At 44.2% G+C, this 23,555-nt stretch overlaps 1 protein-coding gene across 1 annotated transcript in view; it reads left to right on the top strand.

The window, feature by feature from the left end:
- The window catches only part of MORF4L1 (mortality factor 4 like 1), a gene marked incomplete in the record, with an annotated part of 852,677 nt that extends 829,627 nt beyond the window's left edge, over nucleotides 1-23,050 (top strand). Inside the window, 1 exon segment of the mRNA XM_044077694.1 lies at nucleotides 22,300-23,050. Coding sequence (XP_043933629.1) covers nucleotides 22,300-22,384 — 85 coding nt within the window.
- Between the last annotated feature and the right edge of the window lie 505 nt (nucleotides 23,051-23,555).

The following is a 23,555-nucleotide window of genomic DNA, read 5'->3' as shown; positions in this document are numbered from 1 at the left end:
GGTCATTACACAGGGACCTAAAGGAGCTAAGGCTAGTTCTGCTAAGAATCCTATTCCTTCTGACAAGGATTCCAGAGCTCTGGACAGATGGAGTAAAAAGTATACACCTCTGCAATCTTAGCTATCAGGGCACTCAACCGTCAGTTCCATATGTTAAAATATCAACAACACACTTTGGAACAACACACTTTGGAACTATTAAAGCAAAAGATTTCAACCTTTCCTGACTGTGCCAGTTTGAAAGAGTTAACAGATTTACTGCCCTCTACTTGTCAAGTGGCCAAACACTCACTACATTGTGGATATGACGCTTTAGACACCTCAAGCAGGACAGCAGTGATGTTCATTGTGCATACATATGTCCGGTAAGTTATTGGGTTCTCTCTTTAAGGTCGGCGAATTCAAAGTCTTGGCTTCAAAATTCGGGCTGACAAAGTTGACCATTTTGCAATAGGCGTATAGACACAGCCGGCGCCTAAAGTACCCGTCCTGGCTTCTTGCCTCAGACTTTGGTCAGACAAGTATACCATTGTTCTTGTTTGAAACAAGCATTTGCATTCGCGGGTCATGACTGAGCATACCTATTATTTTGCCACCGGCACGAAGTCAATGGGCTAGCCTTTTGCTGCACTCTCAATACGCCCCTATGCGCGTCGAGTGATTCCTTCCATTATAACTGGTATTAACTGCACTTATAAAATATGGTCGCAATGGCGACGAGGCGACTTGTCAAAAAGCATAAGGACAGGACATGGTCTGGGTGACCCTTAAACTAAAACCGACCGCACGTTGCATGTTTTCTTTACGTACTCCGGTTCCTCACGAGCGCACGGCAGGCTGACTACCGGCCGGCCCTTCCACGCCAAAATCTTCTGTGCCGTTACGCCTTGGGTGACTCCAGTGCCCACAAGCCCTACCGGCACAAATGCCTTGGTGTGTGTTCCCATCCCTAATGTGTCCAAGTCCTCCACAGCCATTCTTGGGCCTGATTCTTGCTTTTCCATTCCAAATACATACCTCCCACCACAAAGCCATGCCCTCCAAATGGAGGTTGATCATCAGGGCCCATATGCAGGAAATATGCAGGATTTCGAGCTTTAATCTTCCTTTCCATTAAGGGGATCTTATCCAAAAGGGAGACCTTAAAATGACAAGGCTGAGACAGGAAATCATCCTCCCCCTTCTGAAGATGAGGATGCAGAGAGTGGAAACATTTCCTTCTTTGAGATTATTCGGCTTTTGCCAGATGAATCCTTCTGTAGAGAGAGAGAGGTACTCCGTTACCTTCCTTGGACATTTCTCTTTTCAGGAAAAGACTTGGGAATTTTCCTCTGCTACCTTTAGGCCAAGACTGCGCTTCGACAAAAGGCTTGGGGTTTTCTCATTGTGGAAAGGCTGAAATTCCCAGACATACTTGTTCCTGTCTTGGGGATATCCAGACGCCAGCTACCGGAGGCAGGCTTTACCCAGTCAAACCCGATACATTTGCGAAAACCCTGTGGTTGAGGTAGGTACAATTCTCTCTTCCACCACCTTTGTTGTAGCTATAAGCCATAATCTGCCACCATTTCTCAGCAACTACTGCCATGATCCAACTCGGTGGGGGAAAAGAACCTTTTACCTTGTCTACCAAGTATGAGGTGGGGGAAACATGTATATGAAGATTGCTCACAGAAGCCATGGGTGCTTAAATACCAGCAGTTTCTCAATTAATAATAGAGGCCAAATGTTATATTAGTCTGTTAAATAAATTCAGAACCGGTGCTTAAATACCTTTTAGGAAAGTTGGGAGGTGATGTATAGACTCCCCTAACATAGCTGGGGATGCTTAAAATATGGCTATGATGCCTGCTAGGCATCAACAGAGCTCTCAAGCTGGAATTGGAATACAGGACATCATGTTTAAGAACAAAGGCTGCCTGACAGGATTAACCAGCCTGGCTAAGGGACTACAAGTGGATGTAAAATTGAAAACGCTAATGCACGAACTATCACAGACTTTTTCTGGAAGTGAACAGTAATCTGGAAGAGCAGTCAAAGGCCCTGCAACCTGTTCCTCGGTTTAGCCAAAATTGGCCCAGAGAAAGAGCAGGCTTTCAGCCACGGCAGAGGACAATCTCAAGGATCATATATCAAGGAACAATGGTATGCGAAGCACAGGCACCAGAGACAATGGCAAACTCCAGCAGGAAGAACAGAAAACAAACCCAGCTGCCTCCTTTTCAAACAAACCCAGTTCAGTTGGCAGCTCAGGCATGCCAGAGCTGCCACAGAAACAAGTCCTTGGCATAAGCTTAAATTTCACAGACAAAAGCTATCATTATTACAGAAAAGATGTCTCTGGAAGGTACAAACTAATGGATCAAGATATTTAAGAATGACCCTGCCAAAAACTCAAAAGGGCAGAGGCACCTTGACAAATTTCAAAAATCCAAACACATGCAAGAAAAAGGATGCCATTAATACAATATTCAGAGGTCAAGGTTTTGAACAGGTTCCAAAAGAGGTACAGACTCACGAACAAGCCAAGGACTTATTCACACTTTTCCATTTGGTTTATCCAAAAGGTGCATTCATAAACTCAAGAATTCACATTACAGCTTCTTCCCATTTCCCATGCTGGGTTTGGGGTTTTAACATTGGACCTCAAGGAGGCATGCCTATATGTGTCACCTCAGCATAAGCTTCAGAATAAGCTGCATATTTCTTGCAGGTTCCATTGTCAATTCTCTGCATGTGCCCTTTGGCTTATCCTTACACCTGTGTATTCGCAATATCAGCCTATGGCAACATCAATCAGACAGATCAGACTGTTAACAAATTTAAATTTGGGATCTGAACTCCTTTAATTTCCCAGGCAACCAGCAGCACAAAACCTCTGAAACACCAAACCTGATCAATCTGTTGGGCTGCAATAAAGTTTGGGTCAGTAATTCAGACAAGCAAAATTCAAGCCACTCTCACAGGCACCTTTAACAAGATAAAGTAACCTGGGGTTACCGCAGATAAGAACGCACACCAAAACAGGGCCAAGCTGCAACAAAATCAGTAAACAAAGCAAATTAAACAAAACAGCACTAAGGTATCTCTCTAATTCTGGGCTTCATGCAATCTAGCTTCTTTTAATTCCATCATGCAAAGTTCTATTTGAAAACCATAGTACTCTGCAAAAATAAGTCTTGGTCTCGCAAAACCCACACAAAAACAACAATACTAAACATAATGCTCATTCTGCAATTTGAATAATATGGGAACAGCCCCACCAAAAATTCCATGGTTTCTCCACGGCAAGCCACAAACAAGCAAATCAAGTCATTAACAGCGGTTCAGACTTCGCCACAGGCGCACGACAGACATCTGCATGTCAAAGGCAAATATGGTCCAAAAGGAAAAAGCACTTTCACATCAATCAAAATAATGCTAGTAGTGATAATCAATCCCACGGCAAAGGAAAAAGGACTGCATCAATTACAAACATATAATGAGCGACATAACATGCAATTAATGATAAACACTTGCAAACAAACAGGAACATTCCCATCCTTGCAGACCAGACTAGCAGAAATTGGTTATGGACTGGCTCCGCTGGCTTGCTTTCACTTCAAGCTCTGTACTTTAATTGGAACTTGGAAGTTGCGACACAGACCAGGTAGATCCTCCCATGACAATCATCAGCAGGTGTTTGCATCCTCAGGTGTTTACATAGATAATCCAAAGCGTGGGAAGGCCATTTCAATTCAGTCCATTCTCAAGGGGATCAACAAAGAAAAACCTCTTGTTCAAGGACCTTCCATCCAAGGCTGGGAGAATGGGCCCTCAACGCTTCCACGGTGACAGTCTTTCTGCCCTCCGCCCCTTCTGCTTCCTTGGAGAGCCAAGGTTGTCTTGACAGCACTGAGACCTCTTCCTGATTGCTCTGAGCTGGCCAACTCAGCACTGGTAGCCTGATGCTTACTCTCAAGGAGGCCACACTCATACTCCTCTTTCTACAAAGCCTCCTCTGCAAACTCTGAGCACAGCAAGTAGAAACAAAACTTCCAGCTGAAAACACTCTCACTCGCTGCTCGCATTCAGGAAACACCACAACAGATCCTCAGATCCTCAACTAGAAGCATGAAGACATTCAGGCCAGAAGGCCATCAACTAGAAACTAGAAAGGGTATTCTGGCAGAATGAAACGGTTTTGGATAGAAGGAGAAAAAGCTAAATATCCAGGAAAAAACTAAATTGATGTACAGAGCTTACAGATCTGAGCTGAGCTGCTGAACATTGGGCTTTCCTTTCCTCCATAAAAATCCCAGCCTTCAACATTTCTATAAATTCAACAAAAATCCACATTAAGACAGTTCCTCAGCAGCTAAGAACATAAGACCACCCAGATTCTCACCCACTTTTAAAGAGGGAAACAACCACATTCAAATAAAAGAAAACATTACATTCAAGAACTTCTGGCTAGCAACACCTTTGACATAGCTTTCCTGAAAGCCATTTTCTCAGCTGTCCAGTTGCCTAACACTCCCCCTTTCATTACCTCCAGCCCCTGGTTCGCGCTGGGCCCTTCATCTTCCATCAGCAGCCCTTTCTTTCTCATCCACAGGACAGACAGGGATACACTCGAACCAATCTGTCATTATGCCTAATCATACATTTACCCCCCTTTTTCCCAGCCATACACTTACCTACCTTTTACCTTACACCACTCAAAAACAAAGGAAAGGCTGCTCCATTCCTTAGACATCCACAGCTTTTTCACGTTTATAAGAGGAATCAAGCTCAAAGGAAACTGTTTGTAAAATGTATGCTCAAGGGAATCCTGAGCCACTGTGCGACATTTCAAAATTTCCTATCATGGGAAATCTGTCCCTATTTTATTTCAGTCCCACCACCAGGGAAACAGCTATCCTGTATAGCCTCCCCAGCCACTCTGCCTACCAAAGATATTTCCCTAGAGGTGCTTGCAAAGATGTTTTGCCCACCACCACAGCACAACACAGCTGTCTGTGCCACTACCCACTGCCTTCCAAAACTAATTGGGTATTGCAAAATGCTGGCTTGCTTCAGCCACTTCTGGTATCCCAGTTCCCACTAGTGCTACCACCTTGCCTACCACCCTGGATGGGATTATGTGATTACTGCCATGTAGTACAGGACAGTGTTATACCACACATATGTATGTTTATGTACCTACCATAAATGAGTACAATGAGTGTTCCCCTCCTTCTCTTTCCTCCTCCCTCCTTCCTTGGTGCTTTACCTACTAACACCACCTCAACCAACCTAATTTGAACATGTATGTGCTTGCAACTGCAACTTTTGTTTTTGATTACATTGCATTTGAATATATTATTTTTATATATGATATATGTATTGCCTTCCTTCTGGGGCACCTGACACTGGGGCAAGAAAAAAGACTGATCATGGGAAGAACTGGCTTGATACTACCCTATGCTTTTCTGTTCGCCAGGAAAAGCGACAAGATCGGCGGGACATGCGACGACGAGGGCTTTGCCGACCGAGGACACGACTGGACCAGAGAAACCCATATGATTGTGATTACTGTATATGTATTTCGAACATCTACATTTATGGTAGGTACAAAACTGTACTTTAGGATCTGTCATCAGGAGACATGCATGGTTGAAGGAACAACCTCTCCCTGACCATGTCAAGTCTAAATTAATTGATGCACCCTTGGATAAGGACCACATGTTTGGAGTAAAACCAGAAGAGGTACTTAAAAATATGGAAGATAAAGCAAAATCTATGCAAACAGTAAAAGATTTCTTTCAGGTACAACCTCCTAGGGTCATCATGAATTTTCCCTCTAAGCACTGGCCCTTTCCTGCACATAGCAGACAGGGGCAAAGTAAGCCCTGCAGGGACAGACAACCCAGGCCCCTATCCCAGGGACAGCAGAGAACCAAACAGTGGACCACGTCCGCCCAAAAGACAGGGAGTTCTGAGCCATCCCTCTATGGCAAAAACTCTCAATGACTCCCTCTCCCGCTCTGCCCTCCTTTCACTCACCAAAAGCTTGGAGGAAGGCTTTCCCTCTGCAAAGAAAATTGGCTTTCTGTTACAAAAGATCAATGGGTCTTTTTTTTTTCAAGGATACAGTTCTCTTTCAATGAACTCCCAATTCCAAGAGGGTACCCAGACTTACCTCCAAATCAGTGGGCAGAGGCATTTAAACAAGTCCAAGCGCTCATATCCCAAGGGGCAGTAGAACCTGTCCGCTCAGATCAAGCGGGCAAAGGCTTTTATTCCAGACTGTTCCTTGTTTCCAGAAAAGAGGGCACTTGGTGCCCTATCCTGGATCTATCCATTCTGAACACCTCCCCGGTGGTCCCCAAATTCAAAATGTTACCTTTGCAGCAGCTGCTGCCTATGCTGATAAAAAATGCCTGGTTAGTGACCCTAGACCCAAAAGATGCCTAAATCCACATCCCCATAAGGGAATCCTGCAGGAAATTCCTGCGCTTCAGAGCAGGCTTACAACACTTTCAGTTCTCTGCGCTACCCTTTGGATTATCTACTGCTCCCAGGGTGTTCACTAAATGCTTAGCCCCGGCCGTAGCATTTTGCAGACAGAGAAATTTACAGATTTACCCTTATCTGGACAACTTCCTCATTCAGGTAGGGTGAAAAGAAAAGCTGCTCCAGGACCTCCTCTTTGTCAAAGCTTTCCTAATTTCCTTAGGGTTCACCATCAACGAGAAGAAATCAAAGCAAACACCCTCCAGGAAGATAATTTTCTTGGGAGCACTGCTGGACACAGCATCCCAAATGGCCTTCCTATCCCAGAAAAGCAGAGCTTCCTGCCTCTTGGTACTTTACCCAGCTGGCTTCCAGAATTCACCTCACTGAGAGGAAGTTCCTGCAAGCCTTGGGGTACATGGCATCTTGCATCCTCCTAATTCCTGTGGCCAGGCTTCACATGAGAAAACTTCAGTAGTATCTAAAGAACCTTTGGTGTCAGCTCTCTCAGCCTCTAGAGACCTCTCTCCCTCTTATCCCCTGTATAAGGGCCAAGTTTCTGTGGTGGGCAGAGGCCTCTGCCAAGAACAAGGATCTTCCCTTCATCCTCCACCCAACCGGCCAGACCATCGCCACCGATGCCTCAGACATTGCTTGGGGCACTCAACTAGCAGGCAGGTGCACCCAAGGTCTTTGGGATGTCCAGCACCTTCCCTTACACATCAACCAGAAGGAAATGATGGCAGTACAAAAGGCTCTGACATCCTTCAAACCCTGTCTCAGGCTAGGGGTTCTCTGACATACTTCAAACCCTGTCTCAGGCTAGGGGTTTTCCTTATCAAAACAGACAACACCACAGTAATGTGGTCCATCAACAAACAGGGAGGGACCCAGTCTTACCCTCTGTGCAAGGTAGCCTTGAACCTCTGCCTGACAGCCTCCTCCTTGGGATTACACCTAATAGCCCAATACCTACCAGGGTTCAACAACACCCTGGCAGACCACTTCAGCAGAAACTTACTGGACCCCCACGAATGGAAGCTCCACAGAAAAATCTTTTTGCAAGTCGCTCAGGAGTGGGGAACTCTGGAGGTGGATCTCTTTGCTTCGCACCTCAACCACCAGCTGAAAAATTCTGTACCAGAGAGTATCATCACCTGTTGTTGAAAGTGAATGCCTTGACCTTCCCCTGGAACTCCCTCTCTGCCTCTTATTCCCAAGGTACTGATCAAGATAAGGGAGGAGAGACCAAAGGCCATCCTCATTGCTCCAGATTGGCACAGGCAGCATTAATACCCCGTACTGCACAGCCTGACATTACAGCCTCCCAGGCAGCTTCCCCTGATCTCAGACCTCTTGACTAAGGCAGGGGGTGGAAATGTGGCACCCAGACTTGCAGACCCTCAAACTGTCAGCATGGCTAATACCCTAAAGGCAAACAAGGGGCTGCTGTTAAGCAAACCGGTCCTAGACCTTATCACAGAGGCCAGAAGGCCCAGCATCAGAGAATTTTACACAGGGAAATGGAAAAGATTCTGCTCTTGGAGCCAGTCCAGAGGGGGCAATTCCTCGCAACCTTCCATTCCTCTTATCCTGGACTACCTAGCAGAGCTGCTTAATAGTGGCCTCTCCTTCTCTTCTATTAAAATCCACGCCTCAGCCTTTTCAGCTCATTTCAGTACAGATCAGCCACTATTCTCACATCCCATCCTTTGAGTAAAACAATTCCTCAGAGGGGCTTCTAATGTCAGACATCCCAGAAGACCACCCACGCCAGCCTGGGACCTGAATTATGTTTTGGAAAAACTAACCTTACCACCTTTCGAACCTGCTGCTTCAGCAGAACTGAGATCTCTCCTGGAAGGCTGCTTTCCTACTAGCTATCACCTCAGCCAGAAGGGTTTCAGAACGTCAGGCACTAATGGCCATTGAGCCCTTCATCATTTTCCATGCAGACAGGGTCTCCTTGAGGACTAACCCCCTCCGTTATGCCCAAGGTGGTATCTGATGTGGCTCTCAACCAAGCCATACATCTACCCACCTTCTTTCCTAACCCTCAAAACAGGGGGGAAAGAATTCTGCACTCACTAGACGTGCACAGACAGCTCAGATGCTACCGGGACCGTAGTAAACCCTTCAGGAAAACAGACCAACTTCTTGTCAGCTTTGCCCCAGGGGCAGAGGGAAGACCCATTTCCAAGCAAACCATTTCCAAGTGGATATCACACTGTATCCATTTCTGCTACAGATTACATGAGAAACCACCCCCTAAGTCTATTCATACCCATTCTACTAGGGCAGCCTCCACTTTCACAGCATTTAACAGAGGAGTTCCCACCAGGGACATCATGGAAGCTACCACCTGGACTTCTATCCATACCCTCACAAAGCATTACTTCTATCCATACCAAGGTCTCTTACTAATCCTACCACCCCTCTCCTCAGCTTTGGGAATCCTCTCACAGGTGATGACTGCAACAGTGAAACATGAAGAACATAGTACAGTTGTGTACACTTACCATAAATGTAGATGTTTGAGTGTATTCACTGTTGCAGTCCTGAATGTTCTTCGTGTTTCACTGTTGCAGTCATTATATTTGGGTAATCCTGTTGGCAGGTTGCCCTCAGTCGGCCTGAATTCCAAAGTCCTGGGTCCTGCGTCGGCTGCTGTCGCCCCTTCCCTGACGTCAGGTCATCAGGGGTATGAAAGATGCGGCCGAAGCCATTTTCTTTAGTCTTTCTTGCCGCGCAGTGCTCGAAGCAGAAGCAGTTCGCAAGTGCCGGTCGGCCGACTCCTGAGATTTTCGTATTCAAGTTTCAGATCCGAAGACCTCAATAAAGCTAAGTACCCCATTGGGGAAACTTTTTTCTTGCTCCAGACCGATGTCAGAAAAAGTAAATAATTGTATTTCTTGTGGAAAGCAAATACCTCCTGAGGATTTTCATTCTTACTGTATTCCTTGCCTAGGCCCTGATCACAACGTTTCTAGTTGTCGATTTTGTGCTAGATTTAACCAACGCACTATTAAGTGTCGGTATGATTTTGCTTTAAACTATTTTGGACGCCGGTTTAATTATCCAGAAATGTCATCTGATAGCCATCTGACTACCGGAGTTCACAAAAAACGCAAAGAAAAGGAGAGAGATAGACAACCGAGGCCCAAAACCGACGATGAAGCTTCTCCTAAGCCAGTCGCCGGTTCTCAGTGAGGCACTTTCGCAGCCCCTGACGCCCACTACTTTAGAGTCACAGGCCAATACCAACTCCCACGTGGAGTCGGCCATGCCACTGGAAACTCAAGGTATTGGAGCCTCGGATACTATTCCTTCAGATGGGTTCGGAGCCACTGAGCAGGCACCGGCTTCTGAGGGTGTATTCAGACCTAAACATCTTTACATTTAACCAACTTCAGCTTCAAAGGCAAAGGCTAAAGCACCTTCTAAAGCAAAGAAACAAACTCAAGAGCCGCGTGGTCAGACCTCTATGCCCAAAAACAGATGCTCAAAATGGCCGAAGACTTGAGTACCTTGATCAGGGGTTCCCATCCCCCTCCTGATAAGAGGCCTAGGCAAGAGACTGACTATGAATCTTCAGATCAGGTTTCCATTTCTTCTGATTCCTCTTCTGATCAGGAATATTCTCTTCCCCCCCTATGAGGATTCTGATGCTGAAGAAATCTATACCTTCAGCTTCACCTCCAGAGGACTATTCTTTTGGGGAAGCCTTGCATACCATGAGGGAGCATTTCCACTGGGAGAGCCAAGATTTTTCTGAATCTAAAAAGAGGCTCAGGGATTTCCTCTCTACTACCCCAACACAGGCCACTAGCCAATTCCACCTGTTAGACTTTGTAGATGATGTGTTTTCAGAGTCTAGTCTTACCCCTGACTCCTTACCTCCAGCTCCTGTTAAGCCTGACAGATATTACAGGGATGTTCATCATGTTTCTCTGTTGCAGTCATTACACTTGGGTTAGCCTGCTAGCAGGCTACCCGCAGTCTGCCAGAGTTCCAAAGTCTAGGTCCGGCGTCTGTTGCTGTCGCCTCTTTCCTGACGTCAGTGCGCCAAGGGTATAAAAGATGCAGCCGATGCCATTTTCTCCAGTCTTTCTTGCTACGCGGTGCCCGAAGCAAAAGCAGTTCGCAAGTGCCGGTCGGCCAACTCCTGAGATTTTCGAAATCGAATTTCAGAACCAAAGTCTTTAATAAAGCTAAGTATCCCGTTGGGGAAGCTTTTTCTTGCTCCAGACCGATGTCAGTAAAAGTTAACAATTGTATTTCTTGTGGGAAGCAAATACCTCATAAGGATTTTCACTCTTACTATATTCCTTGCCTAGGCCCTGACCACGACATTGCTAGTTGTCGGTTTTGTGCTAGATTCAACCGACGCACTATTAAGCGTCAGTTTGATTTTGCTTTACATTACTTTGGCCGAAGATTTAACTATATAATGCCGTCGGATCAACCGACAACTGGAATTCATAAAAAACACAAAGATAAAGAAAAGGACAGGCATCTGAGGTCCAAAACCGATGACGAAGCCTCTTCTAGGCCAGTCACCGGTTCGCCGGTTCTCAGTGAGGTGCTTTCACAGCCCCTGACACCCGCTACCTCAGAGCCACAAGCCGCATCTGACTCCCACTTGGAGACACTTAGGCCTCTGGAAACTCAAGGTATTGGGCCTGCGGAAACTATTCCCTCAGATGGGTCTGGAGCCGCTGAGCAGGCATCGGCTTCTGAGGGTGTTTTCAGACCTTCACAACTTACTATTAAGTCCACTACAGCAGCCAAGGCAAAGTCAAAAACACCATTAAAGACAAGGAAACAAGTACAGCATTCTCCTGGACAGTCATCCATGCCAAAGAAACAGATGCTTAAAATGGCCGAGGACCTAATTTACTTTGATCAGGGGTTCCCATCCCCAAGACACTGACTGTGACTCCTCTGACCAGGTTTCTATTTCCTCTGATTCCTCTTCAGATCAGGGTTATTCTCTCTCTCCCTATGAGGACTCTGATGCAGAAGAATCTATACCTTCAGCCTCTCCGCCTGAGGATTACTCTTTTGGGGAAACCTTACACACCATGAGGGAGCATTTCCATTGGGAGAGCCAGGATTATTCAGAATCCAAGAAAAGGTTCAGATGCTTCCTTTTATTGCCTCAGCACAGGCCCCTGGCTATCCCTCCTATGCTTGAAATTGTTGATGATGTTTTCTCTGAATCCAGTTTGTCTCCTAATTCTTTACCCCCTGAACCAGTCAAGCCTGACCGGTACTACAGGGTCCTAGACTCTCATAAATTTCTTTATAAAAACCCTGCTGCTGACCCAGAAACAATATCTCATGGTCCCAAAGGGGTTAAGGCTTCCACTGCAAAAAAACCCTGTCACCTCTGATAGGGATTCCAGAGCTCTGGATAAATGGGGGAAAAAGTTAACACTTCTGCTACTTTAGCTGTAAGGGCTTTAAACTGCCGGCTTCACATGCTTAAGTATCAACAATATCTAATGTCTTTGTTAAAACAGAAAATGCTTACAAACTCAGAATGTCCTGACAATAAGGAAATGCAGGATTTATTGCATGCAGCTGAATAAGTGGGAAAGCATACTCTGCAATGTGGTTTTGATTCATTAGAGGCTTCTTGCAGAGCTGCAGTTACAGGCTCTGTCATTCGAAGGCATGCTTGGTTAAAAGAACAAAGTTTACCTGATCATGTTAAAGTAAAATTAATGGATGCTCCACTACAGCATGGTACTTTGTTTGGTGTTAAGGCAGAAGAGGTGTTAAAGAAAATTGAGGATAAAGCAAAATCAATGCAGACAGTAAAGGATTTCTTACAGGTTCAGCCACCTAGATTTAGCAGAAACTGGCCTTCTAAAAATTGGTCCTTTCTGGTGTCAGGCCACAAATAGGCAGATACACACACCCAAGAGCAGATCTCAGCCCCAAAGCTCATACAGACCTAAACAATGGGGAGCTTCAGCCCCCAGAGGAGGAGAAGACAAATCACAACCTTATAGGAAACAGTCCCAATGACTTCCCTCTACAAATGCCAAGCACTTACCTTTTGGCAGCACCCTTAGGGTGGAAAACTAGCACTTTTCTCACAAAATTGGCACATGATCACCCAGGACAAATGGGTACTGAATATTGTTTCTCAGGGTTACAGGTTCCACTTTCACACCCTTCCAAAATCAAAAGGTATGTCAGACCTGCCACAAAACCAATGGGCAGAGGCACAAAAACAAATTTCTGCTCTCATGGACATGAGAGCTATTCAAAGAGTACCACAGCAAGAACAGGGACAATGATTTTACTCAAGACTTTTCCTGGTACCCAGAAAGGACAAAGCCTGGAGATAAATACTGGACCTATCAATCCTAAATACTTTCCTGGATGTTCCGAAATTCAAAATGTTAACACTGCAGCAGCTTCTACCCATGTTGGACAAGAAGGCTTGGCTAGTTACTTTGGACCTCAAGGAGGCATACCTGCATGTCCCAATCAGACAGTCTTGCAGAAGATGCCTCAGATTCATAGCTGGCTCAACGCACTACCAATTCTCTGCACTGCCCTTTGGCTTATCTGCTGCGCCCAGGGTCTTCACAAAATGCCTGGCAGCAGTAATTGCATTTTGCAGACAAAAAGGAATTCAAATGTATCCCTACTTAGACGACTGCCTTATTCAAGCAGAGAGCAAGGACATTCTACTAAAGCATCTGGCATTTGTAAAAAGATTACTAATTTGCCTAGGGTACACAGTAAACGAAAAGAATCAAAACTAGTGCCCTCTAAAGAGATAATATTCCTGGGTGCAAGCTTAAATACAACTGCCCAGATGGTTTATCTCACGCCAGACAAGCAAAGGCAACTGACTCATTACTTTCAAATGATGGCAACAAAGACCCAGCTCCCTGCAAGAAAAATTCTGCAGGCTCTGGGCTTCATGGCATCCTGCATTCTACTAATTCCATATGCAAGACTGCATATGAGGAAACTACAATGGTATCTAAAAAGTGTTTGGACTCAACATTGCCACAGCCTGGAAACAATAATATCTCTTATTCCCTGCCTGCAACAAGAGTTTCGATGGTGGGCCCTGGCCTGTCACCACAACAAGGGACAGCCTTTCACCTTACCCACAGCCAGGCAGATAATAACAACAGATGCATCGGATTATGCCTGGGGGGCACACATGGCAGGAAAATGTATTCAGGGCACTTGGCCCAAGGAACAAATGCATCTTCAAATCAATCAAAAAGAGATGCTAGCTGTACAGCATGCCCTGACAGCCTTCAAGGATCTACTACATCCAGGACAACTATTACTAAAGACGGACAATACCACAGTTATGTGGTACATAAACAAGCAAGGGGGCACACATTCCTACCCCCTCTGCAGGCAAGCCATGACTTTGTGGAACACAGCACTGACTTGTCAAGTACATCTGCAGGCACAATTCCTGCCAGGAAAGAAAAATACGCTGGCAGACGACCTAAGCAGAAATCTCATGGATCCTCACGAAGGGAAACTAAATCCACAGGTCTTCAGCATGATAACAAGGAAATGGGGACGCCCAGACATAGATCTTTTTGCCTCCCCTCACAACTGCCAACTACAGATATTCTGCACAAGGACTTATCACTCACAAGCATGGAAAGTGGATGCTCTATCATTCAGCTGGAAAACACTGACAGTTTATGCCTTTCCTCCACTGCCTCTTCTTCCCAAGGTACTCCTAAAAGTCAGACGAGAGAAGCCAAAAATGATTCTGATTGCCCCAGACTGGCCACGCCAGCACTGGTACCCAATCCTAAAGAGCTTGTCTCAAGGCCCAGCCTAGCCTTTACCTCAAATTCCTCATCTTCTGACTCAACAAAACTCAGAACCTTAAATCTGGCTGCATGGCAGATAATATAGCCACTCAGACCACACCTCTCTCTAAAGCTGTTATGGATGTCATTTTAGAAGCCAGGAGGCCCAGCACTAGGAAATCTTATGCAGAAAAATAAAAGAGATTCTGTGCTTGGAACCAGGCACAAGGACTCGAACCACTTGTTCCAAATGTATCTCAGATTTTACGATACCTAACTGAGATGCTGGACAAAGGGCCTATCCTTCTCATCAATTAAGATCCATGCCTCTGCCATTTCAGCTCATTACAATACGGAACCTCCAATTTTCTCTCATCCACTACTAAGACAGTACCTCAGAGGGGCAAAAAACATAAGACCCCCAAGAAGAGCAGCGATACCTACATGGGACCTCAATTTTGTTTTAGAAAAGCTCACACTGCCTCCTTTTGAGCCAGCCAGTACAGCTGATATAAAATTATTATCATGGAAAACTGCTCTGCTCCTAGCAATAACTTCAGCAAGAAGAGTCTCAGAGTTACAGGCATTGATGGCAGTGGAACCTTTCATCGTTTTTCATCAGGACAGGGTTTCCCTAAGGACAAACCCAACATTTATGCCAAAGGTAGTATCCAGTGTGGCTCTTAACCAAACCATTCATTTGCCATCATTTTATCCAAATCCCAAGAATAAAAGGGAGAGACTTCTGCACGCTTTGGACATACACAGACAGCTACGGTTCTATTTGGACAAAACAAAAGCTTTCAGAAAAACTGAGCAACTGTTTGTAGCTTATGCTGCAGGATCACAAGGAAAGTCTATCTCAAAGCAGACTATTTCAAAATGGATAGGACACTGCATTCGTTTCTGCTATTCACAACATGGCAAGCCAGTGCCTAAGGGCATTAGGCCACATCTAACCAGAGCAGCAGCCACTTCAGCAGCCTTCCTCAGAGGAGTACCAACCAAAGAAATTTTTAGAGTCTGCAACCTGGAGTTCAGTGCACACTTCCACCAAGCACTACCACTTACCTCTCTACTCTAAATCCAGAGCAGGCTTTGCCACTGCAGTTCTGCAGGGCTTGTAGCCTCTCCTAATCCTATTTAGGCCCAGCCACCCAACCTCAGCTTTGGGATTCAACCCAAGTGTAATGACTGCAACAGCGAAACACGATGAACATAGTACAGTTGTGTACCTACCATAAATGTAGATGTTCGAGTGTCTTCACTGTTGCAGTCCAAGTTACCCTCCCACCATCCCCCTTTCTTTTGTTGGGTCTTATCTGTACTTCTCTATCCTACGCAACCTTTTTGGTGTATTTGCTTGTAGATGAAGGAAATATTATTTTTGTGCATGCATTTCTTATTGCTATATTTTTCAGCCTACCTATTTGGGTCACCTGACATCTGGGGCAAGAAAAACTGAAGAAAATGGAATCGGCTGTATCTTTTATACCCCTCGCGCACTGACGTCAGGGAAGATGCGACAGCAGCCGACGCCGGACCTAGACTTTGGAACTCTGGCCAACTGCGGGTAGCCTGCCAGCAGGATAACCCAAGTGTAATGACTGCAACAGTGAATACACTCGAACATCTACATTTATGGTAGGTACACAACTGTACTTTCCTGACTCTCATAAATTCCTTTTCAAAAACCCTGCTGCAGACCCAGAAACTATTTCACAGGGTCCTAAAGGAGTTAAGGCTTCCACTGCAAAAAACCCTACCCCCTCTGACAGAGATTCTAGGGCACTGGATAGATGGGGGGAAAAGGTTTACACTTCTGCTACCTTGGCTATAAGGGCCTTAAACTGTCTGCTCAAATATCGGCAACATGTCATGGCATTGCTTAAACAGAAAATGTTGTTAAACTCTGAATGTGCAGAAAACAAGGAAATGCAGGATTTATTGCATGCAACTGAACAAGTTGGAAAGCATACTTTGCAATGTGGTTTTGATTCTTTGGAGGCCTCCTGCTGGGACGCAGTTACAGGTTCTGTAATTAGGAGGCATGCTTCGTTAAAGAAACAAAGTCTGGCTGATCATGTTAAAGTTAAATTATTGGATGCCCCTTTACAGCATGATACTTTGTTTGGTGTTAAGACAGAAGAGGTGTTAAAGAAAATGGAGGACAAAGCTAAATCTATGCAAACTGTCAAAGATTTTTTACAAGTGCAGCCACCTAGGTTTAGTAGACACTGGCCAACAAAAATTGGTCCTTTCCTGTGTCAGACAGACCTCAGGGGGGCAGATCCCAGGTGCAAGGTACATACAGGTCAAAGCAATGGGGTGCTTCTACCTCCAAAGTTGGAGAAGACAAATCACAACCATACAGGAAACAGTCCCAATGACTTCCCCTGCCTACACCAAGCACTTATGTCCTGGCAGCACCCTTAGGGGGAAAATTAGCACTTTTTTCTCAAAATTGGCACATCATAACCCAGGACAAGTGGTTTCTAAATATCGTGTCACAAGGCTACAAGTTACATTTCCATACCCTGCCAAAGGTAAACGGCTGGCCAGATCTGCCAAAAAATCAATGGGCAGAGGCACAAAAACAAGTCTCATCCCTCATGGACATGGGGGCATTCAACAAGCACCAGAGCAAGAGCAAGGACAAGGATTTTACTCAAGACTGTTCTTGGTACCCAGAAAGGACAAGGCCTGGAGGCCAATACTGGACCTATCTATTCTGAACACATTTCTGGATATACCAAAATTCAAGATGTTGACTTTGCAGCAGCTTCTGCCCATGCTGGACAAGAACGCTTGGTTTGTGACTTTAGACCTAAAAGAGGCATACCTGCATGTCCCAGTCAGACAAATATGCAGAAGATACCTCAGATTCAAGGCTGGCTCAATGCATTACCAATTCTCTGCACTGCCCTTTGGCTTATCTACTGCACCCAGGGTCTTTACAAAGTGCCTGGCACCAGTAATTGCATTCTGCAGACAGAGGAATACAAATCTATCCTTACTTGGACGACTGTCTGATTCAATCTGATAACAAACACATTCTTCTACAGCATCTGGCGTTTGTGAAAAGACTTCTAACATGCCTAGGGTACACAGTCAACGAAAAGAAATCAAAACTAGTACCCTCTCAAGAGATAATATTCCTGGGTGCAAGCTTAAATACAACTGCCCAGATGGCGTATCTCACTCCAGACAAACAAAGGCAACTGACTACCTATTTCAAAATGTTGGCAACAAAGGCCCAGTTATCTGCAAGAAAAATTCTGCAGGCTTTGGGCTTCATGGCATCCAGCATCCTACTAATTCCATATGCAAGACTGCATATGAGGAAACTTCAGTGGTACCTAAAAAGTGTTTGGACTCAACATTGCCACAGCCTGGAAACTATGATTACTCTCATTCCCTGCCTGCAACAGGAGTTTCGATGGTGGGCAAAGGCTTGTCACCAAAACAAGGGACAGCCATTAACATTACCCCCAGCCAGGCAGACACTAACAAACAGACTCAGATTATGCCTGGGGGGCCCACATGGCAGGAAGATGCACTCAGGGCACATGGACCTCAAACCAAATGCATCTGAATATCAATCAAAAAGAGATGCTAGCAGTTCAAAATGCCGTGACAGCCTTCAAGGACCTATTCATCCAGGACAACTACTGATAGACCACACCACGATCATGTGGTATATAAACAAGCAGGGGGGCACACATTCTTACTCCCTTTGCAGACTAGCCATGACTTTGTGGGACACAGCTTTGACTTACCAAGTATATCTGCAGGCACAATTCCTGCCAGGAAGGAAAAATACTCTGGCAGACAAACTAAGCAGAAACCTCATGGATCCCTACGAGTGGCAGCTGGATTCACAAGTCTTCAGCATGATAAGGAAATGGCGATGCCCGGTCATAGATCTATTCGCCTCCCCTCACAACAACCAACTAAAAAGATTCTGCACAAGGATTTATCACAGACAAGCATGGAAAGTGGGCGCCCTATCTTTCAGCTGGAAAAACATATCCGTATATGCCTTCCCCCAGTGCCTCTCCTCCCCAAGGTACTCCTAAAGGTCAGACAGGAGAAGGCAAAGATGATACTGATTGCCCCAGACTGGCCCCGCCAATACTGGTATCCAATACTAAGGAACTTGTCTCAATGCCCAGCTTGGACCTTACCGCAAATGCCTCTTCTACTGTCCCAGCAAAACAATCAGATCCTGCACAGCCAACTCAGGACTTTAAACCTGGCAGCATGGTGGATAATGTAGTCATACAAAACACATCTCTCAGTAAAGCTGTGATGGATGTCCTTCTGGAAGCCAGAAGGCCTAGTACTAGAAAAGCTTATGCTGGAAAATGGAAGAGATTTTGTGTTTGGAACCAGGCACAAGGAATTGATACAGCTGTGCCAAATATTCCTCAGATTTTGCAGTACTTAACTGAGATGCTGGACAAAGGCCTATCTTTTTCATCTATTAAAATTCATGCCTCTGCCATTTCGGCTCATTACAATACAGAGCCACCAATCTTTTCTCATCTCTTATTAAAGCAATACCTCAGAGGAGCCAAAAATTTAAGGCCTCCAAGGAGAGCACCATTGCCTGCATGGGACCTCAACTATGTCTTGGAAAAACTCACCCTGCCTCCTTTTGACCCAGCTGCTACTGCTGATATAAAGTTTTTATCTTGGAAAACAGCTCTGCTCGTAGCAATAACTTCTGCAAGACGAGTTTCAGAGCTACAGGCACTCATGTCTGTGGAACCTTTTATCATTTTTTATCCAGACAGGGTCTCTCTGAGGACAAACCCAACATTTATGCCTAAGGTGGTGTCCAGTGTGGCTCTTAACCAAACTATCCATCTGCCAACTTTTTATCCAAATTCACAGAACAAGAGGGACAGAATTCTGCATCCTTTGGACGTACACAGACAGCTTGGATTCTACTTGGACAGAACCAAAGTTTTCAGAAAAACAGAGCAATTACTAGTGGCATATGATGCAGGATCACAAGGAAAGGCCATCTCAAATCAGACTATTTCAAAGTGGATAGGCCACTGCATTCATTTCTGCTACTTGCACCATGGAACGCCAGTGCCCAAGGGCATTAGGCCACATTCTACCAGAGCTGCAGCCACTTCAGCAGCCTTTTTCAGGGGAGTACTAGCCACGGACATTTTAGAGGCTGCTACTTGGAGTTCAGCGCACACCTTTTCAAAGCACTACCATCTGCCAGTCTACTCTAAAACCAGGGCAGGCTTTGCCACTGCAGTCCTGCAGGGCCTCATAGCTGCACCTAATGCTCTTTAGCTCCAGTCTCCCAACCATAGCTTTGGGACTCTACCCAAATGTATGTATGTATGTATATATATATATATATATATATATATATATATATATATACATATATATATATATATATATATATATGTATGTATGTATGTATAAACTAAAGAAAATGGTGTCTGCCGCATCTTTTATACCCCTGACGTCAGGGAAGGGGTGACAGCAGCCGACCCAGGACTTTGGAATTCAGGCCGACTGAGGGTAACCTGCCAGCAGGATTACCCAAATGTAATGACTGCAACAGTGAATACACTCGACCATCTACATTTATGGCAAGTGTACACAACTGTACTTTTCCCTCCCTCCTTCCCCCTTGTATCCTTTTTCCTTAGGGAGACCTAAGATTCTTACGGTGGCTTTTAGCCACCAGGACCACTTTACCATATTTCCTTGGGCTTCTGACTGGTTAGGGCAAGAAAAACTGATGTAATGGCATCGGCTGCCTTGCTTTATAGCACTGACGACCTGACGTCAGTCAACAAGCGACAGCGGCTGACGCAGAAAAACATTGACTCTGGTATTAGGGCTGGCCGAGGGCTATCAAAGCAAGGATAACCCACAGGTGATGACTGCAACAGTGAATACACTCGAACATCTACATTTATGGTAAGTGTACACAACTGTACTTTCCTCACCCAGTACCTCAGAGACCTACAAAACAGGCCATTACAGCAAGGAAGTTTGAGAGTCTTAGGTTACATGGCTTCTTGGATCTTGATGATTCTCCTGGCAAAACTCAACGTGAGGAAACTACAATAGTTTCTGAAGAACTGTTGGTTTCCTCTCCAACACTCCTGGGGGAATCCCATAACACTGCATTCCTGCTTAAAATAGGAGCTGCATTGGTGGGAAAATAGTGTCATGAAAAACTGACTAGCTCCCATCATACTACCAGAGGTAACCCCAACCCTAATAGCAGACAGCTCAGACTTTGCTTGGGGAGCTCACCTGGGCAGGTTCAAGGTACAAGGGACCTTGGACTGGCATCAGTTGCATCGACATATCAATTTAAAAGGTAAGATGGCAGTTATGTGGGCATTTAAAGGCCTTCAAAATAAGATAATTTCTGGAAACCTCTAAATTCTGACTGATAACACCACAGTGATGTAATATATAAACAGGGGAGGGGTACCCACTCATTATCCTCTGTGCAGATTAGCAGTGCAACGCTGGCACATGGCCAAACCAGACAGGAGTCTTCACCATAGCCTCTTACATATAGGATCAGGACAGCCAGCTAGCAGACACTCTGAGCAGGACTTTCCTAGACCCCAGCAAGTGTATGTTAACCTTATACACAAATGGGGTATGCCAAATGTAGACTTTTTTGCTAAAGAAAACAGGTAGTTAAGCAAGTTCTCTTTCAGAACCCAGCAAAGAAGTACATGGACAGCAAGACACATTCTCCTTCAAATGGACAGACCTCTGCCTTTATGCTTTCCACCCATATCTCTGATCCCTTGGGTTTTGAAAAAGGTGGGTCAGACAGGCCAAAAGTGGTCCTCACTTACTGGCCTAGGCAGCATTGGTTCTCCCTACTAATAGCACAGATTGGGAGACAAACCTGGAGTCTCACTCTCCTTGTGGAATTATTATCCTAGAAATGGGATCGGTCATCCATCCCAGTCTGAAAACATTCAGACAGTGTGGAAGATTGAATTTTAATTGAATCCAGATAATCCTTTTCATGAGACTTGTCTGTTCTGAAAGAAGCTAGAAAACAAAGTACCAGAAAATCATGCTTAGCAAAGTGAAAAAGATCCTCTATCTAGAGCAAGGTAGAGGGTATTCTAACCACACACGTTAGTTTGGCTCGGGTACTAGAGTTTATATCACTGTTATACAAGTAAAGATTATCCTTGTCCAGTCTTAAAATACACACCTCAGTTCATCTCATCATCCCCAGTCTTTGGTCATCTGCAAGTTAAACCACTTTTGAATGGGGGATCTTCACCTCAGATCTCCCAAACAGGATCCTGCTTGCTGTGTATGTACTCATTTGCTGTATTAAAGATGTTATAGCTTAAAGGGTAATGCGTGGTAAGATGAAGATATGGAATATCAATTGAAGACCGTTAAAATAGAAAAAGCATTTGTATTAATTTTGTTAATATTTCACAATTTGGAAAAGCTATTTGGCTGAAAGAATTTCAGTATTATGTGCAATAATTGGTGACTTTAGAGTTGTGGAAAAATTTAAGGTTTGGCTAAACAGTGAAGTTTAAAGTTAGCTTGTGCCTTTTGGTCTATCCTCTTGGGTGGCTGTGGTGAGCTTTGCTTCCTACAGCAGTATTGTGTGTATATAGCCGTATGTTTTGCATTTTTAAAGAATTTTGTATTTCAATGAAATTGTTTTTTGAATTTGTTGCTTTTTTGACTAAGGATTTGATTACATTATAGGTTATGGTTGAATGTCCTACCTAGGTATATGAAAAAAAAATGTCTGCTACTTTGAAAATTGCATAACTTCGTAGTGGAGGAAAAACAAGCAATGTACATGTCAAAAGGAAAGTGTACCCCATCATACCTTCTGAATATTGCACTGTAATGTTTTAATTATGCTTGGCCCCCAGCATAATTCAGATTGTTTTGGTGATCATATTGACATTTCTTTTAAATGTGTAAGCTAACTAGTTTTTTTTATACTACTTAGATATTTAGCAAAGAATTCGACCACCCTGTTCAGTGCCGGTGACTATGAAGTTGCACCACCAGAGTATCATCGCAAGGCTGTATGACCTGTACTCTTCAAGTCGGCCGCACTTTTTGCGGCTGTTATTTTCAGTGAAAATATTTTAGTATTTGAAACCTTCATTACTATGTAAGCTACATTGTTAAATATATGATTAAATGGAGATGAGTAATTTTGTTTTCGGACTGAACCGTGTATAGTATATTAACAGTTGAGGGTCAAAAATGTTATGTATTTCATACTATTTAGAAAAAGAAGAGTGCAAAATTACATTATAAATCAGTTCATTGATCTGATCCACACTCACATGACTTGAGGCCATAAAAATATTTTCAAGGTTTGATGGATGTTGCATGAATTATTAACTTTTGTTTCAGTACAGTATGATTGATGCTGTTCAACTGAGCTCAGTTATTCCATAAACCAATGCACATTGATGTAGAGCCAGTTGTTAAATTGTATTTCACAAAGTAAGAGAGAGAGAGTCTTGTTGTTAATATGAACTTCATACAGTGCTCTTGTTCCCTTGGTTTCTGCAATGTGCAGACTTTGTAGCAGCTGCCATTTTGATGTCATTCTGTGATGTTTTTCTTTTTGTAATATTAAAATGTTTATGATTATACCAGCATGTATTCTAAAGTTTTGTAATATTACATGCATGAATAAGGAACATTTTGATATGTAACATTTTAATAAAGGAAGATTCGGAATACATTATTGTGTGTTGTACTATTTCAACCCTCATCTTGCCTCTCCATTTATACACATTGTTTTTGTTAGTATTTTATATAGTTGTAACTGAAGTTTGCTTTTGAACTGTTTACCCTTAATTGTTGGTTTTTAGTATAGTTAGAACACTAAATAGGACAGCAGAGTTGTGCTTCTTGTATTTGTACATTGCAGTACAAGTGATAAAATTCAAGCTCTTACATTGCTTTATGCTGACTTGTGCACATGTATAAGCACACAGCACATTGCTTCAGCAGGGCACTATGCAAATGAATAAAGCATTTGTATAATCAGCCAGTAGATAGACAGTAGCAAACACTTCAAAGTGTGCAGCAGTAAGCACTAGCACTTTGACATTGCTGCAGCAATTAATTCCATGTTTATTGCATTAATGTTCTCATCAGTAAAACTGTAGTGCTGAGTGCGCCAACAATGCTTCACTCTTCCACTTCCAGTGTTTTGTGACTTTTGTTTTTGTATCCCTCACT

The sequence above is a fragment of the Protopterus annectens genome, chromosome 7.part0 (genome assembly GCF_019279795.1).
Source record: "Protopterus annectens isolate FY-2018-M chromosome 7.part0, PAN1.0, whole genome shotgun sequence".
Taxonomy (NCBI): Eukaryota; Metazoa; Chordata; order Ceratodontiformes; family Protopteridae; genus Protopterus; species Protopterus annectens.
This window is presented reverse-complemented; position numbering and strand designations above follow the sequence as displayed.